This window comes from Lissotriton helveticus, chromosome 5_1 (assembly GCF_964261635.1).
Source record: "Lissotriton helveticus chromosome 5_1, aLisHel1.1, whole genome shotgun sequence".
NCBI classification, from domain to species: domain Eukaryota; kingdom Metazoa; phylum Chordata; class Amphibia; order Caudata; family Salamandridae; genus Lissotriton; species Lissotriton helveticus.
This window is the reverse complement of record NC_136065.1, coordinates 649,176,609-649,202,201: the sequence shown is the minus strand read 5'-3', so window position 1 is coordinate 649,202,201 and position 25,593 is coordinate 649,176,609. Positions and strand designations below refer to the sequence as shown.

Below are 25,593 nucleotides of genomic sequence, written 5' to 3'. Positions count from 1 at the left end.
TTTTTAAAAAAATAAGCTAAAGGGAGACATGGGTATGTGCTGGAAAGAGCTAAAGAAAGGAGAACTGTGGTACCTTTATTCTACTCTTGCATTTACATTTGTGAACCGACTGCAAGAAGCTGAAAATGAGAAAGGGAGGAGTAGAAGGCATAAAACAGCATAGGCAAAGCGGATAAAGATCAGTTCCTACCAAAATCTACCATAGCTGAAGTAAGCAGCCTACAGAGAGAAGACTCAGCAGAATGAATGAAGCCATCCAACATTATTCTCCGACAATTGTCGACCTGGAGAATGCCACAGATGAACAAGTTACTTACCTTCGGTAACGCTTTTTCTGGTAGATACAATATCTGCCTGTGGATTCCTCACCTTGTGAATACCCCTTGCGTCAGCAACATTCGGAAATTCTTTTTTCGCAGCCTCGCGCCGACGTGGACTCCTGACGTCATAGAGACACGACCTCGCTCGCGACTCCGCTGACGTCACCGACGCCTATAATAGGCCCACGCCGGCATGATGACATCAGTTCCGCCCTTTTTTCCGTGCCATCGAGGCACACGAACGGACCAATGACAGTAGAAATATACAAGTATACACAGTACACCATAATCAAGGCAAAACACACAGTGTTAAGCAAAAGCAGGAAAGAAATTGGAACATTTCCTTGACAACAAAATATATATATACATTACATTACAGTGACTCTGGCAAAGAAGAGTGGACAAACGGGGAGGCGGGTGGGTCAGTGAGGAATCCACAGGCAGATATTGTATCTACCAGAAAAAGCGTTACCGAAGGTAACTAACTTGTTCTTCTGATAGATACATCTGCCGTGTGGATTCCTCACCTTGTGAATAGAGTCCCACAGCAGTCCCCACTCCCGGAGGAGGGTGTCCACTCTTCTAAACCAGGAAATCCTGAAGGACAGAGCGTGCAAAATGACCATCCCTCCTCACCTCGGAATCCAAGCAGTAATGCTTCGCGAAAGTGTGGAGGGAAGACCAAGTTGCCGCTCTACAAATATCCTCTACAGGCACACCTCTAGCCAATGCAGAGGTCGAAGATTTAGCTCTAGTTGAATGAGCCCTTATACCCTCTGGTGGTTTCCTTACCGGCCAGAGTAGCAGATCTTTATGCAGAGGACGATCCATCTCGATAAAGTTCTTTTATGGACCGCTCTTCCTTTCTTGCAGCCAGCAAACCCAACGAAGAGCTGGTCTTCCAAACGAAAGTCCTTGGATCTGTCCAAGTAAAAGGACACCGCCCTCTTAGGATCCAGACGGTGCAGTCTCTCTTCCTCCTTAGAAGGGTGAGGGGGAGGATAGAAGGAAGGTAAAGTAATGGACTGTCCTAGGTGGAAGGGAGTTACCACCTTAGGCAGAAAAGCAGCCCTGGTCCTGAGAACCATTCGATCAGCATGTATGGACAAGAAAGGGGGCTTGTGACAAAGAGCTTGAAGCGCACTTACGCTTCTTGCCGAGGTTATTGCCACGAGGAAGACCGTCTTAAGGGTAAGAAGCCTCAAGGGACAATTGTGGAGAGGCTCGAAAGGAGCACCCATCAAAAAGGTCAAGACCAGATTCAAGTCCCACTGAGGCACAATAAAAGGGACAGGAGGAAACTTATTAATAAGGCCCTTTAAAAACCGTAAAACCACAGGTGACTTAAAAAGAGAAGGCTGGTCAGGCAAACAGAGAAAAGCTGACAGCGCAGAAAGATAGCCCTTCACTGTAGCAACGGCAAGACCCTGCTGCGCCAGAGAAAGGGCAAACTGGAGAACATTAGACAAATGGGCCTTCAAAGGATCAACAGACCTTTCCCCACACCACGTGACAAATTTCGACCATCTATAAGAATAGATGGACTTAGTGGAGTCACGCCTGGCTGACAAGATAACATCCACAACGTCAGGGGGGAGGGAAAAGGAAATCAGGTTGCCCCGCTCAATCTCCAGGCATGAAGGTGCAATGTCTGGAGGTGGGGGTGTAGAACCTGCCCCTCCATCTGAGAGAGGAGGTCTGCCCTGTGAGGGAGACAGAGAGGCGGGTGAGAGGAGAGGTGGAGTAGATCTGTATACCACACCCTTCTTGGCCAATCCGGGGCGACCAATATGACTTGGGCCCGGTCTTGGCGAATCTTCCTCAGAACCCGAGGAATCAAAGGTATGGGGGGAAACGCGTAAAGGAGTTGACCTTCCCAACTCAACTGAAACGCGTCCCCCAAGGCTCCTTGCATCGGATACTGGAGACTGCAGAAAGACAGGCAGTGCGCATTCTCGTGAGTGGCGAACTGGTCCACCCGAGGAGTCCCCCACATCTGAAAGATGTCGTGAACAACCTCCGGGTGAAGCCTCCACTCGTGATCGGCAGAGAACTGCCGACTGAGACTGTCTGCACGAACGTTCAACACCCCGGCCAGATGATTTGCCATCAGACAAATCTGATGGTCCTGAGCCCAGGACCAGAGACGCAGAGCCTCTCTGCAGAGACACTGCGACCCTACTCCTCCCTGCTTGTTGATGTACCACATCGCGGTCGTGTTGTCCGTCAGGACTTGAACCTACTGACCGCGAAGGGAAGGGAGGAAGGCCTTGAGCGCCAAACATATCGCCCGCAATTCTAGAAGGTTGATGTGAAGCAACCTTTCCTCTGGAGACCAAAGGCCCTTGACCTCCAGATCCCCCAGATGAGCACCCCACCCGAGAGTGGATGCATCCGATATCACCGTGGCCACCGATGGGGGAAGTTGAAAAGGCTTTCCTTGGGACAGATTGCCTTCCACGCCCCACCAAGACAGATCCGCCGCAGCTTCTCTGGAGATCCTCACTGACTCTCTGAGATCTCCGTTGTGCGGATACCACTGCTTGCGGAGGCACCACTGGAGCACCCTCATGTGCCAGCGTGCATGGTTGACCAACAGAATGCATGAAGCCATCAGACCGAGCAGGCGAAGGACCTTCAGGACTGGAACAACCGCTCCATTGTAAAATAAAGGAATCGTCTCCCGTATGTCGCGAATCCTTTGAGGGGGAGGGAATGCACGACATACGGTTGTGTCCAGTACTGCACCTATGAACAGGTTGCGCTGGGAGGGCACCAGGTGAGACTTGGGTACATTTATTGAAAAACCCAACCTGTACAACAACTGGGTTGTCTCCTGCAGATGATGAAGCACAACCTCTGACGACTCAGCTTTGATCAGCCAATCGTCCAGATACGGGAATACCGGAATCCCCGATCTTCTGAGATGCGCCGCCACCACTGCCATCACCTTGGTGAAGACCCGAGGTGCAGTAGTAAGTCCAAACGGAAGGACCACAAACTGGTAGTGTTGTGATCCAACCGTAAAACGGAGATACCTCCTGTGCGACTTCAGGATTGGGATGTGAAAGTACGCATCCTGCAAGTCGAGTGACACCATCCAGTCTTCTTCCAGCAGAGCCTGAACAACCTGAGCAAGGGTGAGCATCTTGAATTTCTCCTGCTTCAGATAAAAATTCAAGATCCTGAGATCCAGGATCGGACAAAGCCTGCCATCCTTCTAGGGAATCAGGAAATACCGGGAGTAGCATCCCTGACCCCTTTCCTGCTCTGGAACCACCTCTATCGCACCTTTTCTCAAAAGTGTTTGGACTTCCTCCTGTAGGAGTAACAGATGTTCCTCTGAGCAATATCCCTGGCAAGGAGGGTAATTGGGAGGGAATTCCCGAAAGGGAAGGGCATACCCATTTTCTACGAGATTGAGAACCCAAAGATCTGATGTAACCGATTCCCAATCTCGTAGAAAGTAGGTAAGCCGACCCCCCACTGGACCCACATGATCCCGAATGGCGGATCTAGGGCTGCTTTTCTGTGGCTGGGGGGTTGGAGGAGGTGGAGGAGGAAGAGACCTGACGACCTCGAGGACGTGACAAGGTATTCTGCTGCTGCTGCTGTTGTTGCTGCTGCTGCTGAGCGGGTCTATATGACCGAAAGGAAGAGCGACCAAACCCTCTAAACTTTCTGGTCGTAGAACCCCTGACCTGAAGGCCAAGAGATCTAGCAGTTGCCCTGCTGTCCTTGAATCTCTCCAAGGCCGTGTCTGCCTTCTTCCCAAAAAGCCCCTCGCCATCGAAAGGCAAATCCAATAATGCAGACTGCACATCAGTCGAAAAGTCAGATGACTTCAACAAGGCTGAACGCCTCGTGGCAACCGCCGTGCCCATGATCCTTGCCACAGAATCTGTTGTATCAAGTCCACTTTGGATGACCTGACGAGCCGCTGCCTGAGTGTCAGATAAAGCCTCTTCAAAGTCCTTTCTACTAGCCTCAGGAACCTTAGGGACCAAAGACCTTATAGAGTCCATAAGAGCATGGATGTATCTTCCCATGAGGCAAGTGGCGTTAGAAGACTTCAAAGCCATGCTGGACGAAGAAAAAATCTTCTTCGCAATCTGATCTTGTTTCTTGGCTTCTTTGTCGCCAGGCACCTGCGGAAAAGCCCCAACAGACTTCTTAGAGCAAGCAGCCTGAATCACCAAACTTTCAGGGGAAGGATGCGAAGATAAGAAAGCAGGATCCTCAGGAGCCACTCTATACCTCCTAGCCACACTTTTTGCAACCGCAGGAGCAGAAAAAGGCTTTTTCCAAACTTCCATTATAGGATCCTTTAAGGCATCGTTAAATGGGAGCAAAGGTTCCACTGAAGAACTAGGAGATTGGAGAACCTCTGTCAACAAATTCGATTTAAACTCGACAGAGGGCAAAGTCAGACCTAAAAGTCCTGCTGCTTTCTTCATGACAACATGATAAGGTTGAACATCTCTGGAGGGAGCATCAGGTCCAGAAGGCAAAGACCACTCCGGAGAAAACTCAAGACCACTAGCATCCGCCAGGTCTTCGAAACAATCCCCTTCCAGTTCACCTTCCTCCACCTCAGAAAATGAATCATTAACTCTCTGCTCCTCCCGAAGCCGTTGAGCCTCTCTACGAGATCTCATTTTGACTCGAAGTGCAGCCGAATCCAACGCCGAATTCGACGGCGCCGGAGCCGACTTCGGAATCGAATCCGAGGGCTTGGAAGGCTGCCCCATAGAATCCAAGGGAGTCGATGACGCCGGGACCGGAGTCGCCGACTTCGGCCGAGCCGGCGTCGACACCGGCGGCGACCGCGGTGGAGCTTGGTACTGCCACAACGGAGTCGGAGCCGGCATATACGGCATGAAGGGTGCCGGAGCATATGAGTGTGGAACACCCAAATTGAAAGCCATTGGACCCATGGGACCCAAAGGTGCTCCAGAGGGGTACCACGACCTCGAGAAAACACCATACATCGCGTTTAAAAACGCAGAAGGGTCCTGACCTGGAGTCGGAAATGGTGGATGCTCAGGCTGACCTCGAGGTACATTAGAATCTGTTTCCTCAACAGGATTCGAAGCCCCTTCCTCAACAGGAACTCCATCGGTGTCTTCCGGAGCCGGAGATGGAGCCGGAGATGGAGCCGGAGATGGAGCCGGAGCCGGCGTCGGATCTGGAACTGGAGTCGGAGAATGGACCACCGACTCCGAAGGTGAAGCCTCACCTACCGACTCATGAGGAGGAATCACTTTCGACTTCATCCTTTTGGGAGACTTTGATCTGGAATGATGACGTGATCCGTGTCTCCTCTTCTTATGCTTCTTGCGGGAACCGGAAGCATGACCGGATGATGACTTCGAGGCCGACGCCTCTCGAGACCTTGACCTGGATCTCGACCTCTTCTGATGCTTTGAGGATCTTTTAACCTTACTTGCTTTAAGTTTGGCAACAAGAAGTTTAGATTCCCTCTCACGAAGAGCCTTCGGATTCATCTTTTGACAAGATGAACAATCATCGACGTCATGATCCGAGCTTAAACACCAGATACAGTCTTGATGAGGGTCCGTAACGGACATCATCTTCCCGCATTCTCTGCAAGGCTTAAAACCGGTCTTCTTTGTCGACATGACAATATCTGAGAATTGGAGAAAACGAAGAAACGAAGTAACAATGTACTAAGGCTACAGAGTATCCCGAAACCGTTAGCGTCGACGACGCGGAAAAAAGGGAACTGATGTCATCACGCCGGCGTGGGCCTATTATAGGCGTCGGTGACGTCAGCGGAGTCGCGAGCGAGGTCGTGTCTCTATGACGTCAGGAGTCCACGTCGGCGCGAGGCTACGAAAAAAGAATTTCCGAATGTTGCTGACGCAAGGGGTATTCAGAAGGTGAGGAATCCACACGGCAGATGTATCTATCAGAAGCCTCTGGCACAGCGTGCTATTACACTGGAACGAGGGTGAGCTCCATGCTAGGTGTACCAACAGATTATCAAGCAATGCTGGCCAACCAGTCTTCTAGGTAGGCCACATTTCCTCAACATCTTGCAGACCCCTTGAACTGTCAAAATAAAAGCACAAGGGACAACTTACATCCATGTGGACTGCTCGTCTGAAGAAGCCTTGGAGCATGCGTATAATCTCACCTTCTCATTAAGATGGAACTCTGAAGGGTGAAGGAAAGATGATTCCGAAGAAAGGCCATGTTCCATGATAAACCATGAACGTTTTTCATACTTAAAAGGCTTGCAGTTCACTTACATGCCTGGTGAATCTTATGGTGACCTATAAGCAAGTACGTGTTACAGGAGGCCAATGGCTCATAAGTTGTGTGCTTCAACCTGGCTAGTACAAGGTGTACAATGCAAGATATGGCCGGAGTTGTGAAAAAGAGGAAAAGGGTGTATTTGAAGGGTCAGATCTCTCTTGATGAGATTTATAACCAATAAGGAAAACTCAGTCTGTGTTGTGTAACATGAAGAAGACATATCATCTTTAGGAGGATGGATATCTGACTATGGTTACCCCCAACTTTTTTGCCTAGTGTTTAGCTGGTTTTCGACTTAGTTGGCCTGGGATCCTGCTAATCAGGACCCCAGGCAATCTGCTCTCACTGTAAAATGGACTCCATGTACTTTAGGTACATACCTAATTGGATATTGGGTCACCTTGTGAGCCCCTGTATAGTGTACCATAGGTACCCAGGGCATAGGTACATCCAAGGCCTACCAGGGGCTGCAGCATATATTATGCCACCCCTGGCTGGCCATCCTAATTGACACAACTGGCTGATCACTCAGCAGGGTCAAGGTCGTGTAATCACCCCTTGCTTAGGTATACTATTTCTATACCTACCCTTATATATAGAGACATATACACCTATAAGTCACTCCTATGGCAGGCCTTAACAATCCTAAAGGCAGAGTGCATGGTTTTATGCGAGGTGAGGCTCTAGCATGAGCTGAGCCTGCCTGCAGCTTTCGGAACCATCTCCTTACAGCTGTTCTATGATATAGCCATACCATATACTCTTAAGTGCATTATAATCCTCGCAGTTATTGCTAACTTTGGTTTGGCTTTATCAAAACATGTCGTGTAAGGTGTCATACGCTTTGGAATACTACCCCCTCGCCAGTTCTGGCGACGGGGGTAGCATTCCACCATCCTAGAGGGAGAAGACATGTTGTTCCTGTTAATCCCGGTTAAAGTTAACCAGAGCCTCAGCATCACAAAATGGATGCTGCTGCCACAGACACAAGTCTGACCTCCTGCTGCTGGGAATCCTTCCAGCGAGGGAGGCTTGGACAATAGATTTCCTGCCTTGGGAGGTGCTAGCACCACCCCAGACAGGCCTTAGTGTATTGGGGCAGGGAGGGCTGAATGAAATGAGACACTGCCTGGGGCACACAAGGTGCTCCATGCATAGTCCGGTTGAAACCAGTTGCTGGGGCACTCCAGCCCCAGCTCTGGCGCGAAACTGGACAAAGGGAAAGGGGTGTAACCACCCCCTTCCCTGGTCCCACCCATAGGAGGGACCTAGCAGGTAATCCAGCCCCTTTAATTGGTATAAATATAGGAGCTGAGTCTAGAGACTTTAGAGTAATCCTGAACTGAAACCTGAAAGGAAGCTCTGGACCTTCGACGATCTACTTTCCAGAAGACGACTGAAGAAACTCCCTTGCGGTCAAGGAGTGACCACCCTGTGCAAACAGGCACCATCCAGCAATCAGCGGTTTGCTTTGTCGACGCTCCCGCCAGAGCCCGAGACAGAGCCTGACAAGACCTGGACTTCCAGACTTCCTTGAGCCCGATCCACAGCCACAGCAAAGCTGAGACCCGTGGAGGCGACGAGAGACGTGGGAGAGGACATCTTGAAAAACCTGCTCCTTGCTACTTGTGCAGCTTCTGAGGCACCCTCAAAGTTGTGCTTTGGGGATTGAGAAGCCCCAGCCCCGAGCACTTTTTGCACCGACGCACAGCCCCCCACACTCACAGAGTGCCGCGTGGGGCCTGCTAGTACTTTTGTGCTCGACGCGTCTGTCCGGTCACTTGCCCGTTGGCTAGTGGCCTCTGTGACGACTAACCTTTAACTTTGAACCACCTGCCTGATTGCTCCAGGTTGGCCTCTGCTTCCCTGAAAAGGAGGAGCCCCCCAGACCTTGCTGGTCTGAACAGAAGCCCATCTTTGATTCCTGCGTGGGTTGCATTTGCCAAGGCCTGTTGACTCCAATCCGGAAGCCGACAGCGAGAGCCTTCGTGGGACAGTCCGCCTCCAGCTCCTGGTCGTCGTCGACACCTCCTGGTCCACGTGGCTGCAGAGACAAGGTTTGCATCTTTACCCGACTACACCCAACATCGCCTGGTTCCTTCCTGGTCACTGGCTAGTGACCCAGACTCGGTCCCCTCTGCTTTCAGGTACTCTTCATCCTCGATCCACCCTTGGATCCACCTGGACACTTCTCTCCTGGTCGCCTGCAGCATCTTTTTACAGGTCTCCATAGGATTCAGCGACGAACCCAGACACATCTTGACACCTATGCACCGGCTCCTGTGGGTGAGGTAACGCGAGTACTCCGGTGCTACTGTGGGTATTAACTATCCAAGTGTCCCTGTTTTTAGTGGCTTTCTCCTAGTTCATCCGGAAGTGTCCTAAATCAACTAGTTTCTGACTCTTATGATCCCATTGTATCCCTATGGTAACTCGCGTGTTTGTTTAGACACTGCACACACATCCCGTGGGCCTCCTGCTTCCTAACTATTGTTAGCTGAGCGTAGCCCCAGCGATTCCCTAGGCCTATTCTTTGTTCGTGAAGTGGTTCTTATACCACTATTTTAGTATATGGTCTTCAGCGCCCCTAGGGCTTGACTGTATTTTGTGCAACTTATTGTATGATAATGGAGTAACTGGTTATGTGCTTTAGCCTCTGACCTCATAAAGAGTTCAGAGGGGTTGTGTTTATAATAAATGCATATATATCTGATATATAACCCGTGTGGTGTCCTTTCATTTGGTATTCAAGGGGTTACATATGGTAAAACAGCTGGCTTCACATGCTCTCTGAAGTTTTAGCCTAAGACTGCTTTGTTCATGCTACCACTAGGATAGCTGGTCTATAAGGTTGACTTTACAACCATCACCATAAGGGTTGTTTGGACTGGTGCAAGGTGCTCACTAGAATAGTGAACATCATATACCAGGCCAACTTCTCACATCATCTACATTTTGCTCACCAGTATCCAATGACTGAATCTTCCCCTTGCACTGAGATCAGATAGAGGATTACCAACAAACCACCAGAATCCCAATGGACCTAGCTGTGAATATCTTAGCTCCACTGGAAGCAACCAAACAAGCTTTTGCATGGGCACTAGATCAGAGAAAAAACTGGCATAGTCGAGCGGAAAAAAGATGACTGAGCACCATATATTTTATACTCTTTTGGAAGATCCTCAGAATCCTAGTAATAACAAGAAGGGCATTAAGAAACAACCCAGTCCAATGCAGCACCAAGGCATCCACAGGGATACAGACCCCACTACCAATCAAAGCAAGCTGGTCACACTTGGTGATCAGGTGAGTAGAAAAAGCAACTATACATGGACAAGCCCACACTAGAAGATGGGAGTATGCCCTTTCTGTAGACTTTCCCGCCTGGTGGTGAGTGGATTTACTTATTCATGTGTTTCAGAGACTGCTTTTAGCTCCAATACTTTCACCTGTAGAAATAAATCGACTTTTCCACACAAATCATGCCGTCCCCAGCAATTACTTCCATCAAACGATTATGTGAGTGAGTCTGGGCTGACTGCAAGTTGCAGACTGAACGGAACAGATATCCTGCAAGAGGCTGCACTAAACTAGACACTGCTTCTTCATTTGACTCTAATCAGGCAAGACAGTCCTCTTAGCTCAGAAGACAGTGGATTTTCAGCTCATGCGGAAAGGGTGCCATAGGGAACTGAATGTAAGTGAAGATTTGCAGCGTGGCAGTGTAAGTGAATGGCAGCATCGGGCACTAGTTGTTCTGATTTCCTACTTTGAAACAGACTTACTCCCAGTTGTCCTCAATACAGGTAAATCAAAGAAGATATCCTGAAGGGTAAAAAAAGTCAGTCATTATTTTTTGGACAATTACCAGCACCGTAGAATATTTAAATTTTGGACTGGGGGGAATTGCTTGAGATAATTGAGGTCTAGGGCGAGGCATAACAGTATTCCCTTTTTGTCCTCACAGGAAGCAGTGAAAGTAATATGCCTGACTTTTTCTGAGGGCAGGACTGGCTTGATGGCTAACAAGAAAATATTACTTCCTATTGCCGAAATGATTACTGTGCTCCCTGGGCCAACAGTGGCCTGAATGGAGGGAGAGGTGTTTGCGGTAGAGAATTTGCCACTGAGTGTGCCATATGCATCCATAATTATCTGGTCCAGAGCCAGTTGTAGAGGAAAGCCTTGTCCCCTCAAAATGCGTAGAGTGGCATCTGAAATCATGCAGCGAAGGGCAGATGGTCCCCATAAGTCACTGGGACTTCCTGGCTTCTATCAAGTCTAAAGAAGGTGATTTGTTAATCTCTCAGCAGCACCTTCTCTGCTGGTTTCTTGAAGAGGCTTCCCTAACAAGGGTCATGAAGCAAAAGGATTCCATAGTCTTAAAAGACTAGAAAGCCTTCATTAGCTGCAAATGGAAGGAAGGTCTCAGGGAATCAGCTGAACGGCACTCATCAATTTGGCCATGCCCATCTTGTGTTATCTGCCAATAAATAAAATAGATTCTTCACGCTGAATGGGAAGTCGATAACTGAATCCAAATTCACATGCAGGAGGACTTAATCCTGTATTTCCAGTGCATGAAAATGTTGCTATTTGAGGTTCTGGCAACAGCAGAGGTAAGGCTCATTACCTCATTACCAGGCACATCAGCAGCTTTTGTCCTGGATCCTCCTTGTCCAGGCTGAATCTTAACAATTCTCTGGAATTTAAACCACAATGCGTGGCACAATGACAGGGCTGGTTGTGATGAAGAAGCTGGTGCTGTCACCAGTGCACAAATGCTCTAATTCCCTGGTGAGGCTGCCAGGATCACCACAAAATCACTTCCAAAGTCTTGGCCACGAGAGCGACAAACAACATTCTTGCAACTAGGTGCGATCAGTTACGTGAAGTAATTGTGCAGGGCCAATTTGATTATTGCCCCAAATAATAAAGTCACAAGTCCCAAAAGGGCTGGTGCAACTTTACTCTTGGATGACTGGTCCTCAAATGTGAGATGCTGAGGTAATGGAAATCAGATGTTCCCAATGGTTGGCGACAATGTGCATAGGTTAATGTTGCACTGTTGGGTTATAGGTGGACCAGCTGAAGGAAAAACAGGTTGGAGGGAACAAACAGCCAAAAAAACAAAAAAATTGTGGGGCATAAAGATAGGGTGCCACATTAGTTAGAATCACGCTTAGCACAAGACGCAGGTTCCAAAAGCACAAAAGGGAGCAAAAATAATTTTTTTTAAATGAACAGGCAATGATATGGCATAATAGTAGTAAAAGGCACATGACACTCACTCACTCAAGCATTTAACATTCAAATCAGCACTTGGCGACAGGGCACTGGAAAGACGGGCCCATGCCTAAGCAACACTTTTAAACACACATTCTGTAATCCTTGTTGCCAAAATCAATGTGGGAAAAAGTCCATATTCCAAGCCTTGAGCAGGGAATATTTTCAAACTATCTAATGAAAAAAATGGAACTGCTGGCCATGACGGAGATGCATTATTTTATGGATGCACTTATGCAGAATCCTCCAAACCACCTGTAATCAAAGTACAGCAGGATCCCATACCAAGGAAGGTTTACCTCTAGCAACAATTCTTTAGAGCAGACAAAAACTTGCATTTTAAATGCTCTAAATCAGTAAGACTGATGAACAAGTTACTTACCTTCGGTAACGCTTTTTCTGGTAGATACAATATCTGCCTGTGGATTCCTCACCTTGTGAATATCCCCCTTGCGTCAGCAACGTTCGGTATTTTTGTTCGTAGCACGCCGGCGTGGACGACGTCATAGGAGCACGGCATCGCGCGCGACTCCGTCTGACGTCACCGACTCCTTATTAGACCCACGTCGGCGTGATGACGTCAGTTCCGCCCTTTTTCCGTGCCTTCGAGGCACCCGGACGGACCAACGACAGTAAATATACATATATACAGTGTACACAGTACATACAAATCAAAACTACACAGAAAGTGGGTAGCAAAAGCATCAAAAACCAGAAAATATAAATACATAAAACCAGGTATAGCAGAGTGGACAACGGGGAGGCGGGTGGGTCAGTGAGGAATCCACAGGCAGATATTGTATCTACCAGAAAAAGCGTTACCGAAGGTAAGTAACTTGTTCTTCTGATAGATACATCTGCCGTGTGGATTCCTCACCTTGTGAATAGAGTTCCACAGCAGTCCCCACTCCCGGAGGAGGGTGTCCACCCTGCTATACCAGGAAATCTTGGAGGACAGAGCCGCGAAGTGGCCGTCCCTCCTCACCCCGGTATCCAAGCAGTAGTGCTTCGCGAAAGTGTGGAGGGAGGCCCAAGTCGCGGCCCTGCAAATGTCTTCAACAGGAACACCTCTAGACAAAGCAGATGTTGCAGACTTTGCTCTAGTTGAATGTGCTCAAATACCCTCAGGAGGGTCCTTACCCGGCAGGGAGTAGCAAATCTTGATGCACAGGATTATCCACCTGGAAAGTGTGCGCTTGTGCACCGCTCTGCCCTTCTTACAGCCAGCAAAACCCACGAAGAGTTGATCATCAACACGATAGTCTTTAGTCCTATCGAGATAGAAACTGACTGCCCTCTTTGGGTCCAAGCGATGAAGTCTCTCCTCCTCCTTGGAAGGGTGAGGGGGAGGATAACAAGTAGGAAGGGTAATGGATTGTCCTAGATGGAAGGGAGTTACCACCTTAGGCAGAAAAGCAGCCCTGGTCCTGAGAACCATTCTTTCAGCATGAATGGTCAAGAACGGGGGCTTGTAACTAAGAGCCTGAAGCTCACTTACCCTCCTTGCCGAGGTTATTGCAACCAAGAAGACCGTTTTAAAAGAAAGAAGCCTCATGGGACACTTGTGCAAGGGTTCGAAGGGAGAACCCATCAAATAGGTCAACACAAGATTCAAATCCCAATGAGGAACAACAAAAGGAGTAGGAGGGAATCTATTAGTGAGACCCTTCAAAAATCTTAAAACCACAGGAGACTTAAAAAGAGAAGGCTGATCCGGCAAACAGAGAAATGCCGATTAGGCTGAAAGATACCCCTTGACCGTGGCAACAGCAAATACTTGCCGCGCCAGAGAAAGAGCAAACTGCAAAATGTCAGACAAATGAGCTTTCAAAGGGTCAACATCCCTCTCCCTACACCAAGAGACAAATTTAGTCCACCTATACGAATAAATGGACATAGTGGAGTCACGCCTGGCAGAAAGAATGACATCCACCACATCGTGAGGGAGAGAAAAGGAATTCAAGTTGCCCCGTTTAATCTCCAGGCATGAAGGTGTAAGGTCTGGAGGTGGGGGTGTAAACCTTGCCCCTCCATCTGAGAGTGGAGGTCTGCCCTGAAAGGGAGACGGAGCGACGGGCGAGAGGAGAGGTGGAGAAGGTCTGTGTACCACACCCTTCTTGGCCAATCCGGGGCGACCAATATGACTTGGGCCCGGTCCTGGCGAATCTTCCTCAGAACCCGAGGAAACAAGGGTATGGGGGGAAACGCGTAAAGGAGTTGATTTCCCCAACTCAACTGAAACGCGTCCCCCAAAGCTCCTTGCATCGGATACTGGAGACTGCAGAATGACCGGCAGTGAGCATTCTCGCGAGTGGCAAACCGGTCCACCTGAGGAGATCCCCACATCTGAAAGATGTCGTGAACCACCTCCGGGTGAAGCCTCCACTCGTGGTCGGCAGAGAACTGCCGACTGAGAACGTCTGCACGAACGTTCAGAACTCCGGCCAGATGATTTGCCATCAGACAAATCTGATGATCCTGAACCCAGGACCAGAGACGCAGAGCCTCTCTGCAGAGACACTGCGACCCTACTCCTCCCTGCTTGTTAACGTACCACATCGCGGTCGTGTTGTCCGTCAGGACCTGAACCGACTGACCGCGAAGGGAAGGGAGGAAGGCCTTGAGCACCAAACTTATCGCCTGCAATTCTAGAAGGTTGATATGAAGCAACCTTTCCTCTGGAGACCAAAGACCTTTGATCTCTAGATCCCCCAGATGAGCACCCCACCCGAGAGTGGATGCATCCGTTATCACTGTGGCAACAGATGGAGGAAGATGGAAAGGCTTTCCCTGAGACAGATTGCCTTCCACACTCCACCAAGACAGATCCGCTGCAGTTTCTCTTGAGATCCTCACTGACTCCCTGAGATCTCCATTGTGTTAAAACCACTGTCTGCGGAGGCACCACTGGAGTGCCCTCATGTGCCAGCGTGCATGGTTGACCGACAGAATGCAAGAAGCCATCAGACCGAGCAGACGAAGGACCTTCAAGACTGGAACAACCGCTCCATTGTAGAATAAAGGAATCATATCCTGTATGTCGCGAATCCTTTGAGGTGGAGGGAATGCACGACATACAGTAGTGTCCAGTACCACACCTATGAACAGGTTGCGCTGGGAGGGCACCAGGTGAGATTAGGGTACATTTATCGAAAAACCCAACCTGTGCAACAACTGAGTTGTCTCTTGCAGATGATGAAGCACATTCTCCGGTGACTCTGCTTTGATCAGCCAGTCGTCTAGATAGGGCAATACAGGAATCCCCGATCTTCTGAGATGCGCAGCCACCACTGCCATCACCTTGGTGAAAACTCGAGGCGCAGTAGTAAGTCCAAACGGAAGGACCGCAAACTGTTAGTGCTGCGATCCCACCGTAAAACGGAGATACTTTCTGTGCGACTTCAGAATGGGGATGTGAAAATACGCATCCTGCAAGTCGATCGACACCATCCAGTCTTCTTACAACAGCGCTTGAAGACCCTGTGCAAGTGTGAGCATTTTGAACTTCTCCTGTTTGAGATAGAGGTTCAAAATCCTGAGGTCCAGGATTGGCCGAAGCCTGCCATCCTTCTTGGGGATCAGGAAATACCGGGAGTAGCACCCCTGACCCCTTTCCTGCTCTGGAACCACCTCTATCGCACCTTTTCGGAACAGTGCCAGGACTTCTTCCTGCAGGAGAAGTAGGTGGTCCTCCGAACAATAACCTTGGCAAGGAGGGTAATTGGGAGGGAACTCCTGGAAGGGAAGTGCATACCCATTTTCTACGAGATTGAGAACCCAAAGATCTGATGTAACCGATTCCCAATCCCGTAGAAAATGAGTAAGCCGACCCCCTACCGGACCCGCATGATCCAGAATGGTGGATCTAGGGCTGCTTTGCTGTTGCAGGTGGGGGGTGGGTATTATTGGAGGAAGTAGAGGAGGAGGAGGCATGGCGTCCACGAGCACGTCCCCTTTGTCTGCCTCTAAGATTTATACAAAGGGTTCTGCTGTTATTGTTGTTGGCCTTGCTTATAGGAACGAAAAGTGGATCTACCAAATCCTCTAAACTTCTTAGTGGCAGAACCTCTAGCCTGAAGACCAAAAGATCTTGCTGTAGCCCGGCTATCTTTGAATCTCTCCAAAGCCACATCCGCCTTCTTCCCAAAGAGGCCTGTACCATCAAAAGGCAAGGCCATTAAAGTGGATTGAACGTCTGCTGAAAAATCAGAAGATTTTAGCCATGCAGCCCTTCTGGTGGCAATAGTAGAACCCATAATTCTGGCAACAGAGTCCGCCGTGTCCATGCCACTCTGAATGACTAAGCGGGCTGCAGCTTGAGTGTCGGAGACTACTTCATTAAAGTTTTTCCTATCATCCTCAGTAAGCTTAGGTGACAGTTGCTTAACAGAGTCCATCAAAGCATGTACATATCTCCCTAGTAGACAAGTAGCATTAGTAGAATTTAGAGCCATGCTACTTGATGAGAAAATCTTTTTAGCAGATTGGTCTAATTTCTTTGAGTCTTTGTCTGCTGGTACTTGAGGAAATGAACCTGCCGATCTGTTGGAACAAGCGGCCTGTACCACTAAACTTTCAGGAGAAGGATGTGAAGAGAGGAACTCTGGGTCACCAGGTGCCACTCTGTAACGTCTTGCTACAGACCTGGAAACCGCAGGAGCAGTCAATGGTTTCTTCCAAACCTCCATTATTGGTTCAATTAAAGCCTCAGTAAATGGAAGTGTAGGCTCTATAATGGATGAGGACGAATGTAAAATCTCTGTAAGAATATTAGGTTTGTATTCAACAGTAGGTAAGGTCAGATTAAGTAGATCTGCAGCCTTTCTAATCACAATGTGGTAAGGTGTCACGTCTCTTGATGGTGCATCAGAAACCGATGGCAAACCCCATTCCGGAGAAAGTTCTAGGCCACTGGCACTATGAAGGTCATCAAAACAGTCTCCTTGATCCAGAAGTTCACCTTCCTCTACTTCAGGATCCTCGAACTCCTTTTCTTCCAAAAGGCGCTTAACTCTGCGCCTCGACCATTCCATACGAATCGAAGTCGATGGATCCGGTAACGACTCCGACGGAGTCGGATCCGGCGTCGAGCGAGGAGCCGGGGCAGCAGGAGGATGAGATTCACGAATCGGCGTGGCACCTCGATTAGATTCACGTGGTCGATCCGGAGTCGGCGAAGCCGTATGCGGAGTCGATGACCTCGGTGGAGCCGTACCGAGCCAAGGTGTAAAAGGCGCCGGCATAAACGGCATAAAGGGAGCCGGGGCATAAGTTTGAGGTATGCGCAAGTTGAAAGACATTGGGCCCAGGGGACCAGCCGGTGCACCAGTGGGGTACATTGCTCTAGTATAGACTCCAAACATCGCATTAATAAAATGCGAGGGGTCTTGTCCCGGACCAGGTAAGGGAGGGTACGAACCAATTGGTTGTTACGAAGGAGGTTGCTCCGGCATCGGTTCATCCTGGCCTTCAAAATTTACAGTCTGAGGAACTTCTTCTTCTACCTCATAAATCCGAAGAATGGTGTAATTCCGGATCCGGTTCTTGATCCGGAGTCGGGGAACCTCGAAGAGATTGTAAAGGAGAAGGAGATACGAAGTCCTTATGATGCCTTCGAGATTTTTTCTTTGAATCCGAAGAATCTTTACCAGAGTGATGTCTCGAGCTATGTTTTCTCCTCTTGTGCTTCTTTTTCAAAGAGCCAGAAGCATGACCCGAAGCCGACTTGGATCCGGATCTTGACCTTTCTCTGGATCTCGACCTCGCTCTGGACCTCGACCTCGAAGCCGACCTCGACTTCGATCGCGACTTCTGTCTCGACTTCGAGCGTCTAGACGTCGACCTCCATGATCTACCAGCTTCCCTTCCTTTCACCTTCGCTAGAAGAAGTTTAGCTTCACGTTCACGTAAGGCTTTAGGGTTCATTTTGAAGCAGGATCGACAGTTTTTAACTTCATGGTCTGATCCAAGACACCATAAACAATCACCGTGCGGATCGGTGATCGACATCATGCGAGCGCATGACCCACACTGTTTGAACCCTGTCTTCCTCGATGACATTCTCGACGAAGAAGAAACACTCAACAGATGAAATAGTAACACGAAACAGAAGAAGATACTAAGTATCGCAGAAGATCCCAGAAACCGTTAGCGTCGACGACGCGGAAAAAAGAGAACTGACGTCATCACGCCGACGTGGGTCTAATAAGGAGTCGGTGACGTCAGACGGAGTCGCGCGCGATGCCGTGCTCCTATGACGTCGTCCATGCCGGCGTGCTACGAAGAAAAATTCCGAACGTTGCTGACGCAAGGGGGATATTCACAAGGTGAGGAATCCACACGGCAGATGTATCTATCAGAAAGAAAGGTGATAGTATTGTGATATATAGTTGACGTACCTGGTGTACAAACACATCTTCTTTGGTGTCATTCCTGAAAGAAAAAAAAACAATATTAGAAAACGTTGTATATATTTCAAATGCATAAATTCCATCTCTCCGTTAGGAGAAATAATCCAGAACATAATCCATTTAAATACACGAGTTATGACTTTTAGCCATCAAATTCAACATTTTGCAGCACCTAATTATTTGACTTACAGGGAGAACACAAGCTTGCTTTACTGATATTTAAAGGTGTTGACAAAGGCAGTAGGCCTCCAACTTTACATAGTAAACAAATTGCCAGTTCCAGTATACAATCTTTTCAATTCTGGAAAGCCTTTGCTATTTTTTATCCTTAAAGCCTGCTGGTACACAGTTTGTGGGACCACGGTAGAGAGGCTTCAGGGCACCAAACGATATAGACTTCCAGTTGACAACTGTGTTCCAGTAATTGTCAAAACGTCCCTGAGACATCCTAAATAGGATATGCCAAGGTTTTGCACTGTGAACTCACTGATAAAATAACAGAAATGGATTTTACATTGTGATCCTGTCAAACATCACACGAAGGAGTTTTATACTGTCAACTATGTGAGAAATACAAAAGAAAAGTATTTTACATTGTGAATTCACAAATCCTTAAAAAGGAAAAAGAGAATACTGACAAATAAAATTAGTAAAGGTTTTTTACAATGGTATTTTTTCTGCCAAATAAACAGGAAAAGTGTTTACATTGTCAACCTTATGACAAAATACAACAAAAGAAAAGAAGTTACTTACCTGTAACTACGGTTATCCAGTATTGCTATCTTTCATAGATTCACATGCCTGAATCATTCACCGTCGTCGAGATGGGGGAATGATTCAGGCATGTGAATCTATGAAAGATACCCCAATACTGGATAATGGTTATTACATTATGAACTGTCACAAATGCAAGAGAAAGTGGGTTTACATGTATCAGTTAGTGCATTAAAACGTCTACTTTCTAAAGAAAAAGCAGTGTTTGGATATTAGTGGGTGTTATTTTTGTGTGTTGCTCAGTTTTTAGTTTCTATCCTACAACACCTCCCTTAGTCAACCTTAGACTACTCCTCATGAGAGCCAGGTTTTACACTGTGAAATACTTATTAAGGGTAGTAAGTAGGGGGTTGACAATGTGAACTCTGACAATGCATTTTAAGGGAGAACATTTTTACACTGAGAATTCTGTATCAACTGAAATTGGAGCCAGTTCGTGTTGTGAATGGCAAGCTATACTATGTTTAACACTAAGCAAACTTTGGACACAGACCTCTAGTTCAGGTGGCGTTAATAGGTCTAGTTTTCATGGACTACGATTGCAATTGTATGTTCAGGACCCAATTTTTTTAGGTAGGAAACAATGGCTTCAGGTAAATGCTTGCTCAAGCTATACAAAACATCTATAACGTTGACTCTCGGGCAGAAACCAATGCAAGTTCCAAAAGAGATCCGAGTCTTGGGAGGCCAGACTGGCAGACTAAGTATAACAAGGGGCACTATAGTTAACCCTTCCTAGGGTTTAGCAAAGCTGTACATTGGGAGATCCATCAAGACCCAATGGGCACGGTCCCACAACAAAAAACAAGGGCCACAATGGAAGAGTAAAGATGAGTGAATTTCTAGAATCAGAACCGCTTACAAAAAGTTATAAGAAAACACCAAACAAAGGTGTACAGTATAGCTAATATGGGGAGACAACATATTTCGTGATGGATGGAACAGCACAAGAACCACAGTTGAGGGCCAGTGTTCCACAGTTCAAACAATCAGGAATAGATTAAACAACTGTAGACCTGTTTTACCGGGATTCATCACTGAGAATTTAACTGATCCCAGAGGAACCACAGATCAAGAAGGCAGGGCTGCTTCAACAAACCGAAAGTATGCACTTCTGCATCAAAAGCTGCATAGAGATGCAATACGACCGTACATCTTCTATCTTCAACCACTCAGAGAACATCCACAGTTGTCGAAGAAGCCCATAACGGAACACTGACAAGAAGGCTGTTCCTATGGTGAGCTCCCATTCCTAAAATTCTTCAATTTTTTTTTAGACGTCCCTAGTGCTCCAATATAAAAAAACTATAGCAAGCAAAAAACTGTGCCATTTACATGCAGAACAGCTGAATGTCCCTGAACATGTCCAAACAGGCAAAAAGCAGATGGCTGGAAACAAGCATTATCAATAGTAAAAACTCAGTATTAGAGATAAAGGAGTCCAAATGTAGACCTGCTCTGGAGAATCTCAAAGTAGTGAGGTGGAGGAGGCCCAAGTCCATCCTCCCTCCTCCTTTGTGGTGATATTAGACCATGGTCTACCCATGGCTGAAAATGCCTGGGTAGCAGCCCATTTAAAAGCGTAATGATCGTATAACCCCCAACAACGTCATACACAGTGGTTCGTTCTAGAGGTCAATGGACTGTGGTGGTAGAGTGTTGATCTTCAAGCCTGCAGCAAGCTGGCGACCAACCAGGTGTTCTCCACATTAAAGAGGAAGTGAAGGAGAGGTGCAACATCCAGTGCCAGAATTTAGAGAAACCCAATGAAGAAATAGTGCTGCTAACTGAACATCGACATAACCCCCACAAGGGCTCTACAGTGGTGCAGTAGAGATCACTAAATCAAGGGCTGGAAGTTTGTGTCAATCACACTAAGGGGAGGGCTGAAGGGACTGAATGTCAGGAGAGACACTGGGAAGATGCAACTCTGCTGGCCCACCTCCATCTGCAACCCAGCAGCAAGGGAAAGACTAGATTGCAAATAGAAGATATATGGCCTGCAAAGTCCTGCAATAACATGAGGCGATCCTTGGCGAGTAAGGAAGGGTCATAAAAATTAGGTCCTGATGCTAGATAGCTTCTGGGAAAAGAAGGTTCTTAAGAAAAGATTGCATAGGTGCCAGGCATGCAAAGCAAAGTATGCAAGTGGCCTGTATCCCCAGATGGAGTATGCAACAGTGTCAAAATGTAGGAGTACCCAGGTTTTTTTTTTCTTTAAGTAGAGGTTTTGGATTCTATGTCAGGACCGAAAGCAAGGATTATGCTACACTTTAACTTTATTTTTACAGCAGCCAACTAATAAACTTGAAAATCCCATGAACCCTAGTCTATCCAACCAGCATATGAGAGTCCCTTTGTAGTCCCTTGTTGACTCTTTCTTCACTACTCCAGTAGCCTTCAGTTAAGTACGTTGGCCTTCGGCTCGTATTTAGGTGTATTTTTTTTTATGTATCTGTCATATTATGGCTGTAATTGTGCACATCTTGCTGTATTTTTAGTGCTTCCTCATTGCAGGTACTGAGCGGCAGCAAGATGCCTTTGCACTCCTTACATGGTCACCCGAACCCTCTGAGGCCATTTACAGTGGGAACGGGAGAGGCTGTGCAGTACAGTCTTTTGACCGCTAGAGGGCACCCACACGCTGCTCCCCTCTCCCAGAGGTGTATCTGGTCCCGGCAGGCGCGCACGCTCATGTAGTTTCAAAAATGACATTGGAGCAACGCGTCTGGCCACATAAGTAACTGACCCTCTACCTGAAGTCTTACCCCCCTTCTAAGGTGTCTGTATTTCAAAAGTGCCCGAAGGACACCAACACGCCCCAGTGAAGGGGTCTCCATTTAGGCTTTCGCCTCCTCATTATTTGGTTTGAATGAGGTCCTGTCCTCCTCTAGAAACCTGACCTGCACATAACGCGCTCACTTCCCTGCTGGGGACACTGGCCCAGGCATTCTGCTTCCACAGAAGTGGTGTTTAACTATTATTAAACTTTAGGCACTGCATATCTGTATAACTGGGACCCCCTGTAGAAAAGTGCCCCTTTTTGATATGGTCACCTCTACTTTTTGCCTGGTAATTGATGCAAGTTTTGACAGAAGTGGTTAACATTCACTCATCGGGGTGGCCTGTGGTTACTCTCTCTCAGCACTTAGAGACCTGCCGGTATTAAGCGCTCTACACATCACAATAACATAAGTGCACTGGGTTCCTGCTGTCCAGATCCACAGTGCCAGATCTCTCTCCCTAAACCGTGCAATTGTTTCCCCAATTGGCACTATCTTTAGCATCCCTTGTAAGCCACTAGTAAGTGGTACCCTAGGTACGTAGGGCAAGGGTGCTAAAGAGTGTCTGTAAGGGCTGCAACATGTCTTGTGCCACCCTAATGGACCCCTCACCTAACTCATGCAGAGTGCCATTCAGGCTGTGTGTCTTGGTGCAGATAAAAGTAAAACACAACATGGCACACATCCCTGTGTGCCATGCCTACAGATATTCCATGCAGTATTGGTAAGCCAGCCCTACAGCAGATATGTCCCTGTGATGTGTGAACCAATACGTAGATGTCACAAGTTAACAGGAAAGCCATTTTAAGTACAGGTGCGGGACACTGATAAAAATTAGCTACATGATGGTTCCACTGAATTCTATGGTGTTTAGTATCAAACACCCTGTATTAATAAACCATAACTGATACCAGTGGTGGATTTATTAATACATGCACCCAGCGGGCTCCCTGGAGGTGCCCCCTGAAAACCTACCAGTCTCTAGTGTGCTGGCCGACTGGTGTAGACCAGCCTGCCACCAGACAGGTTTCTGACCCCTGCTTGCGAGAGCCTAAGTTCTCGGAGGAAAAAATGCCTGCTCTGGCCGGAGGTGTTGTCACCTCCTCCCAGCAGGATGGCTCAGTAATCGGCATATGAAGGCAGGAGGCTTCAAAGGCCTCTTCCGCCTTTGATATGTGATTACGGCTTTCCCAGACAGGTGAAATGCCAACCCCCTGCCCTGGGCCCATTTGGCACCAGGGCAGGTGGGAAATTAGATATGCAGGGAGGCACTACCAGGCCAGTCACACCCTTAAGATGAGCTGAATGATGTGCCCTTCTTTAAGAAAATTCTTTCGTCTTGGTGATGGCAATATTAGGAACTCTGGGACAGGCATATGCCTACTTCTCACATGAGGTGGTCATATAGGGGGTTTAGTGACTCCCAGCCTTACTCCCCTTAACACCCCCAAATGTAGTATTAAGGGAGCCCCTAGCACCAGAAAAGCATTCTACCGACCTAAGAAGGACACAGAAGAGCTGTGAAAAGCAAGAACAAAGGAGCAGCAAGTGACCTGGTGCAAACCCTACTGGCCTGCCTGCTGTCTCTGATAACTGCATCGAAAAGGACCCGTCCTGCAGCTGCTCTGCCTACAAAAGCCTGGAAGGACTCCCAGAACTTTAAGAAGCAACCAGGATCTCCAGTGAAGTTGTGAAGCTGCTCCCCTGCAGCCACCCAAGAAGAACTGCGAGAAATCTAGATCTCTAAAAGCCCGACACCAGAAAACACCACTGCACCTGTTCCCCCAAGTTCCAGTCGAAGTGGGTGAACTATGCAAGTGAGGTCCTGAGACCCTCCAGAGCCTAACTCTAGCTTAGGTTTGCTTAGACTGGACTTCCACTCGCCACCTGCCGCTTTTTTGTGCAAGCCCCCCTCTGCCGAGAGTATCTTCTGCAGTGAAAACCTGACTCCTCAAAACACCAATGCACCAGAGCCCTACAGCCTGAGGAGAAGTAGACAGAATTTGTCACTATGTGCATCGGGGAACCAGAGCAACCCTCTTGGTTCAGCCAGACTCCTCCCCCCCCCTCCTCCCCCCCCCTCCCTCCGTAGGTCCTTATGTGCAGCCTCTTTGTCCCAGGACCGTTTCCCATTTACATCAACAAGCACCAGATGCCGAAAAGCACCACTGCACCCGGACGCCCCAGGACCTCCCGAGGGGACCTGTAGGTGCTGCCTAAGACCTTGCCCCGTACTTACATTAATGCCAGAAGATTGGTCTTGTAAGTCGCTGCTTAGTACCCGTAGGCAGTATATGTGTTTTTCCCATAGGATGATATTACAGCAATAGAGACAATACACGTGTACTTAGTAGTTTTCTTCAAAACTGCTATTTTGAAAAGTTCTTAACCAATAACAAAGTTCTTGGTGTCTAAAAATAAGTGCTATTTTTCTAAATTGATGTGATCTCCTTAGGGAGTGTGTTTGCCATATTTTGACTGTGTGTATGCAACAAATGTCAAACATGCCTACTTGATAAGCCTAAGGCTGCTCAACCACACAACCACTAAAAGATCACCTTGGGATTTTTAAAGCAAATCCTGTCCACTAGTACGGGATACCTGAACTCTCTACACAATATACCCCTTCTTGATATATAAAGAGTCAGTTTCCTACACCTCCCCAACATTACTGCCCCAACTATGCAGGAGTCTTAGTACTCGTTTATGTAAGAGGAGAGTGTCTTCTACCTACCTATTGATGACAACCTGTGAGATGTCATTGATGCCTCTATTTGTAAGGCGGTCTCCGAAGCAGTGGAGCCCTTAAGAACAGAAGCTCTTAATTTAGCAATGGCGGAGAGACATGGGCCATTTACCCCTTTCGCCCTAGATGCCTTCGTTAGGATTAAATGTGCATTCCTCGATACTACTACCCTTTAAGGGTTGGACACCCCCACCCCCTTTTACCTCTGGCTGGGGATCATGCTAAACTCACCTTCAACACAGCAAACTCCCTGTCTCCCCAGAGGTCTGATGGGGATATAGAGCCAGACAGATCATGGCATGGTTCTCAGACCACAAGTCGTCTGCGACGACAAAGACGCCCATGGGTTTGACATGCTGAACCCAGATCTACTGCACCAGAGATCATCGGATTGGGTGCCGGCATACAAACTGGCCACATATGTGGCCAGGAAGCTACGCAAGCCTTTAGACAAAGTGGTGTGCAACTGATGTGTGGAAATTTTATATTATACCGAAAGATCTGCTGCCAAACATCCAGCTTTCTCATTTTTGGCTAGGGTATTAATCACTTAAGGGGTTCACTTGTCACTGAGTTTTAGCAAATCTTGAGACAGGAAACTCCTCCTATGTACATGAAATAGAGGTTAATATCTCTTGTAGACCAAATCTTTGGTTTATTCCCCATGAACTGCAAGTGACATGTTATTTACTCCTAACCCTTTTCTTCCAGTCGACAGTCCAAGACATAACACTGCTTGAGTACATGGTTAGGTTGTGTAGTTTATAGGGAGTTCTAATACCAAACTGGCCTTTGCCCAAGAGCAAAATGAGCAAGAGCACTATGAAAGCCTATAGTCTCTTACTGAATTTTATGTAATCTCCTAAAATTCAAGGCCAGCAAGTTCCAAATCTGTCTACCTATACTGAACCATTAATGTATGGGACAACAGCATTTTAGAGTCAGTGAATTTTAAATTGTATGGACTTTTGACCATGGGCCAAGATTTGTCA

At 47.7% G+C, this 25,593-nt stretch overlaps 1 protein-coding gene across 1 annotated transcript in view; it reads right to left on the bottom strand.

The window, feature by feature from the left end:
* Nucleotides 1-25,593, bottom strand: part of YBX1 (Y-box binding protein 1) — a 107,724-nt gene that overhangs the window by 49,842 nt on the left and 32,289 nt on the right. The window contains exon 3 of the mRNA XM_078643043.1: nt 18,287-18,320. Within this exon, the coding sequence (XP_078499169.1) occupies nt 18,287-18,320 (34 nt within the window). The remainder of the gene's footprint in view (nt 1-18,286; nt 18,321-25,593) is intronic.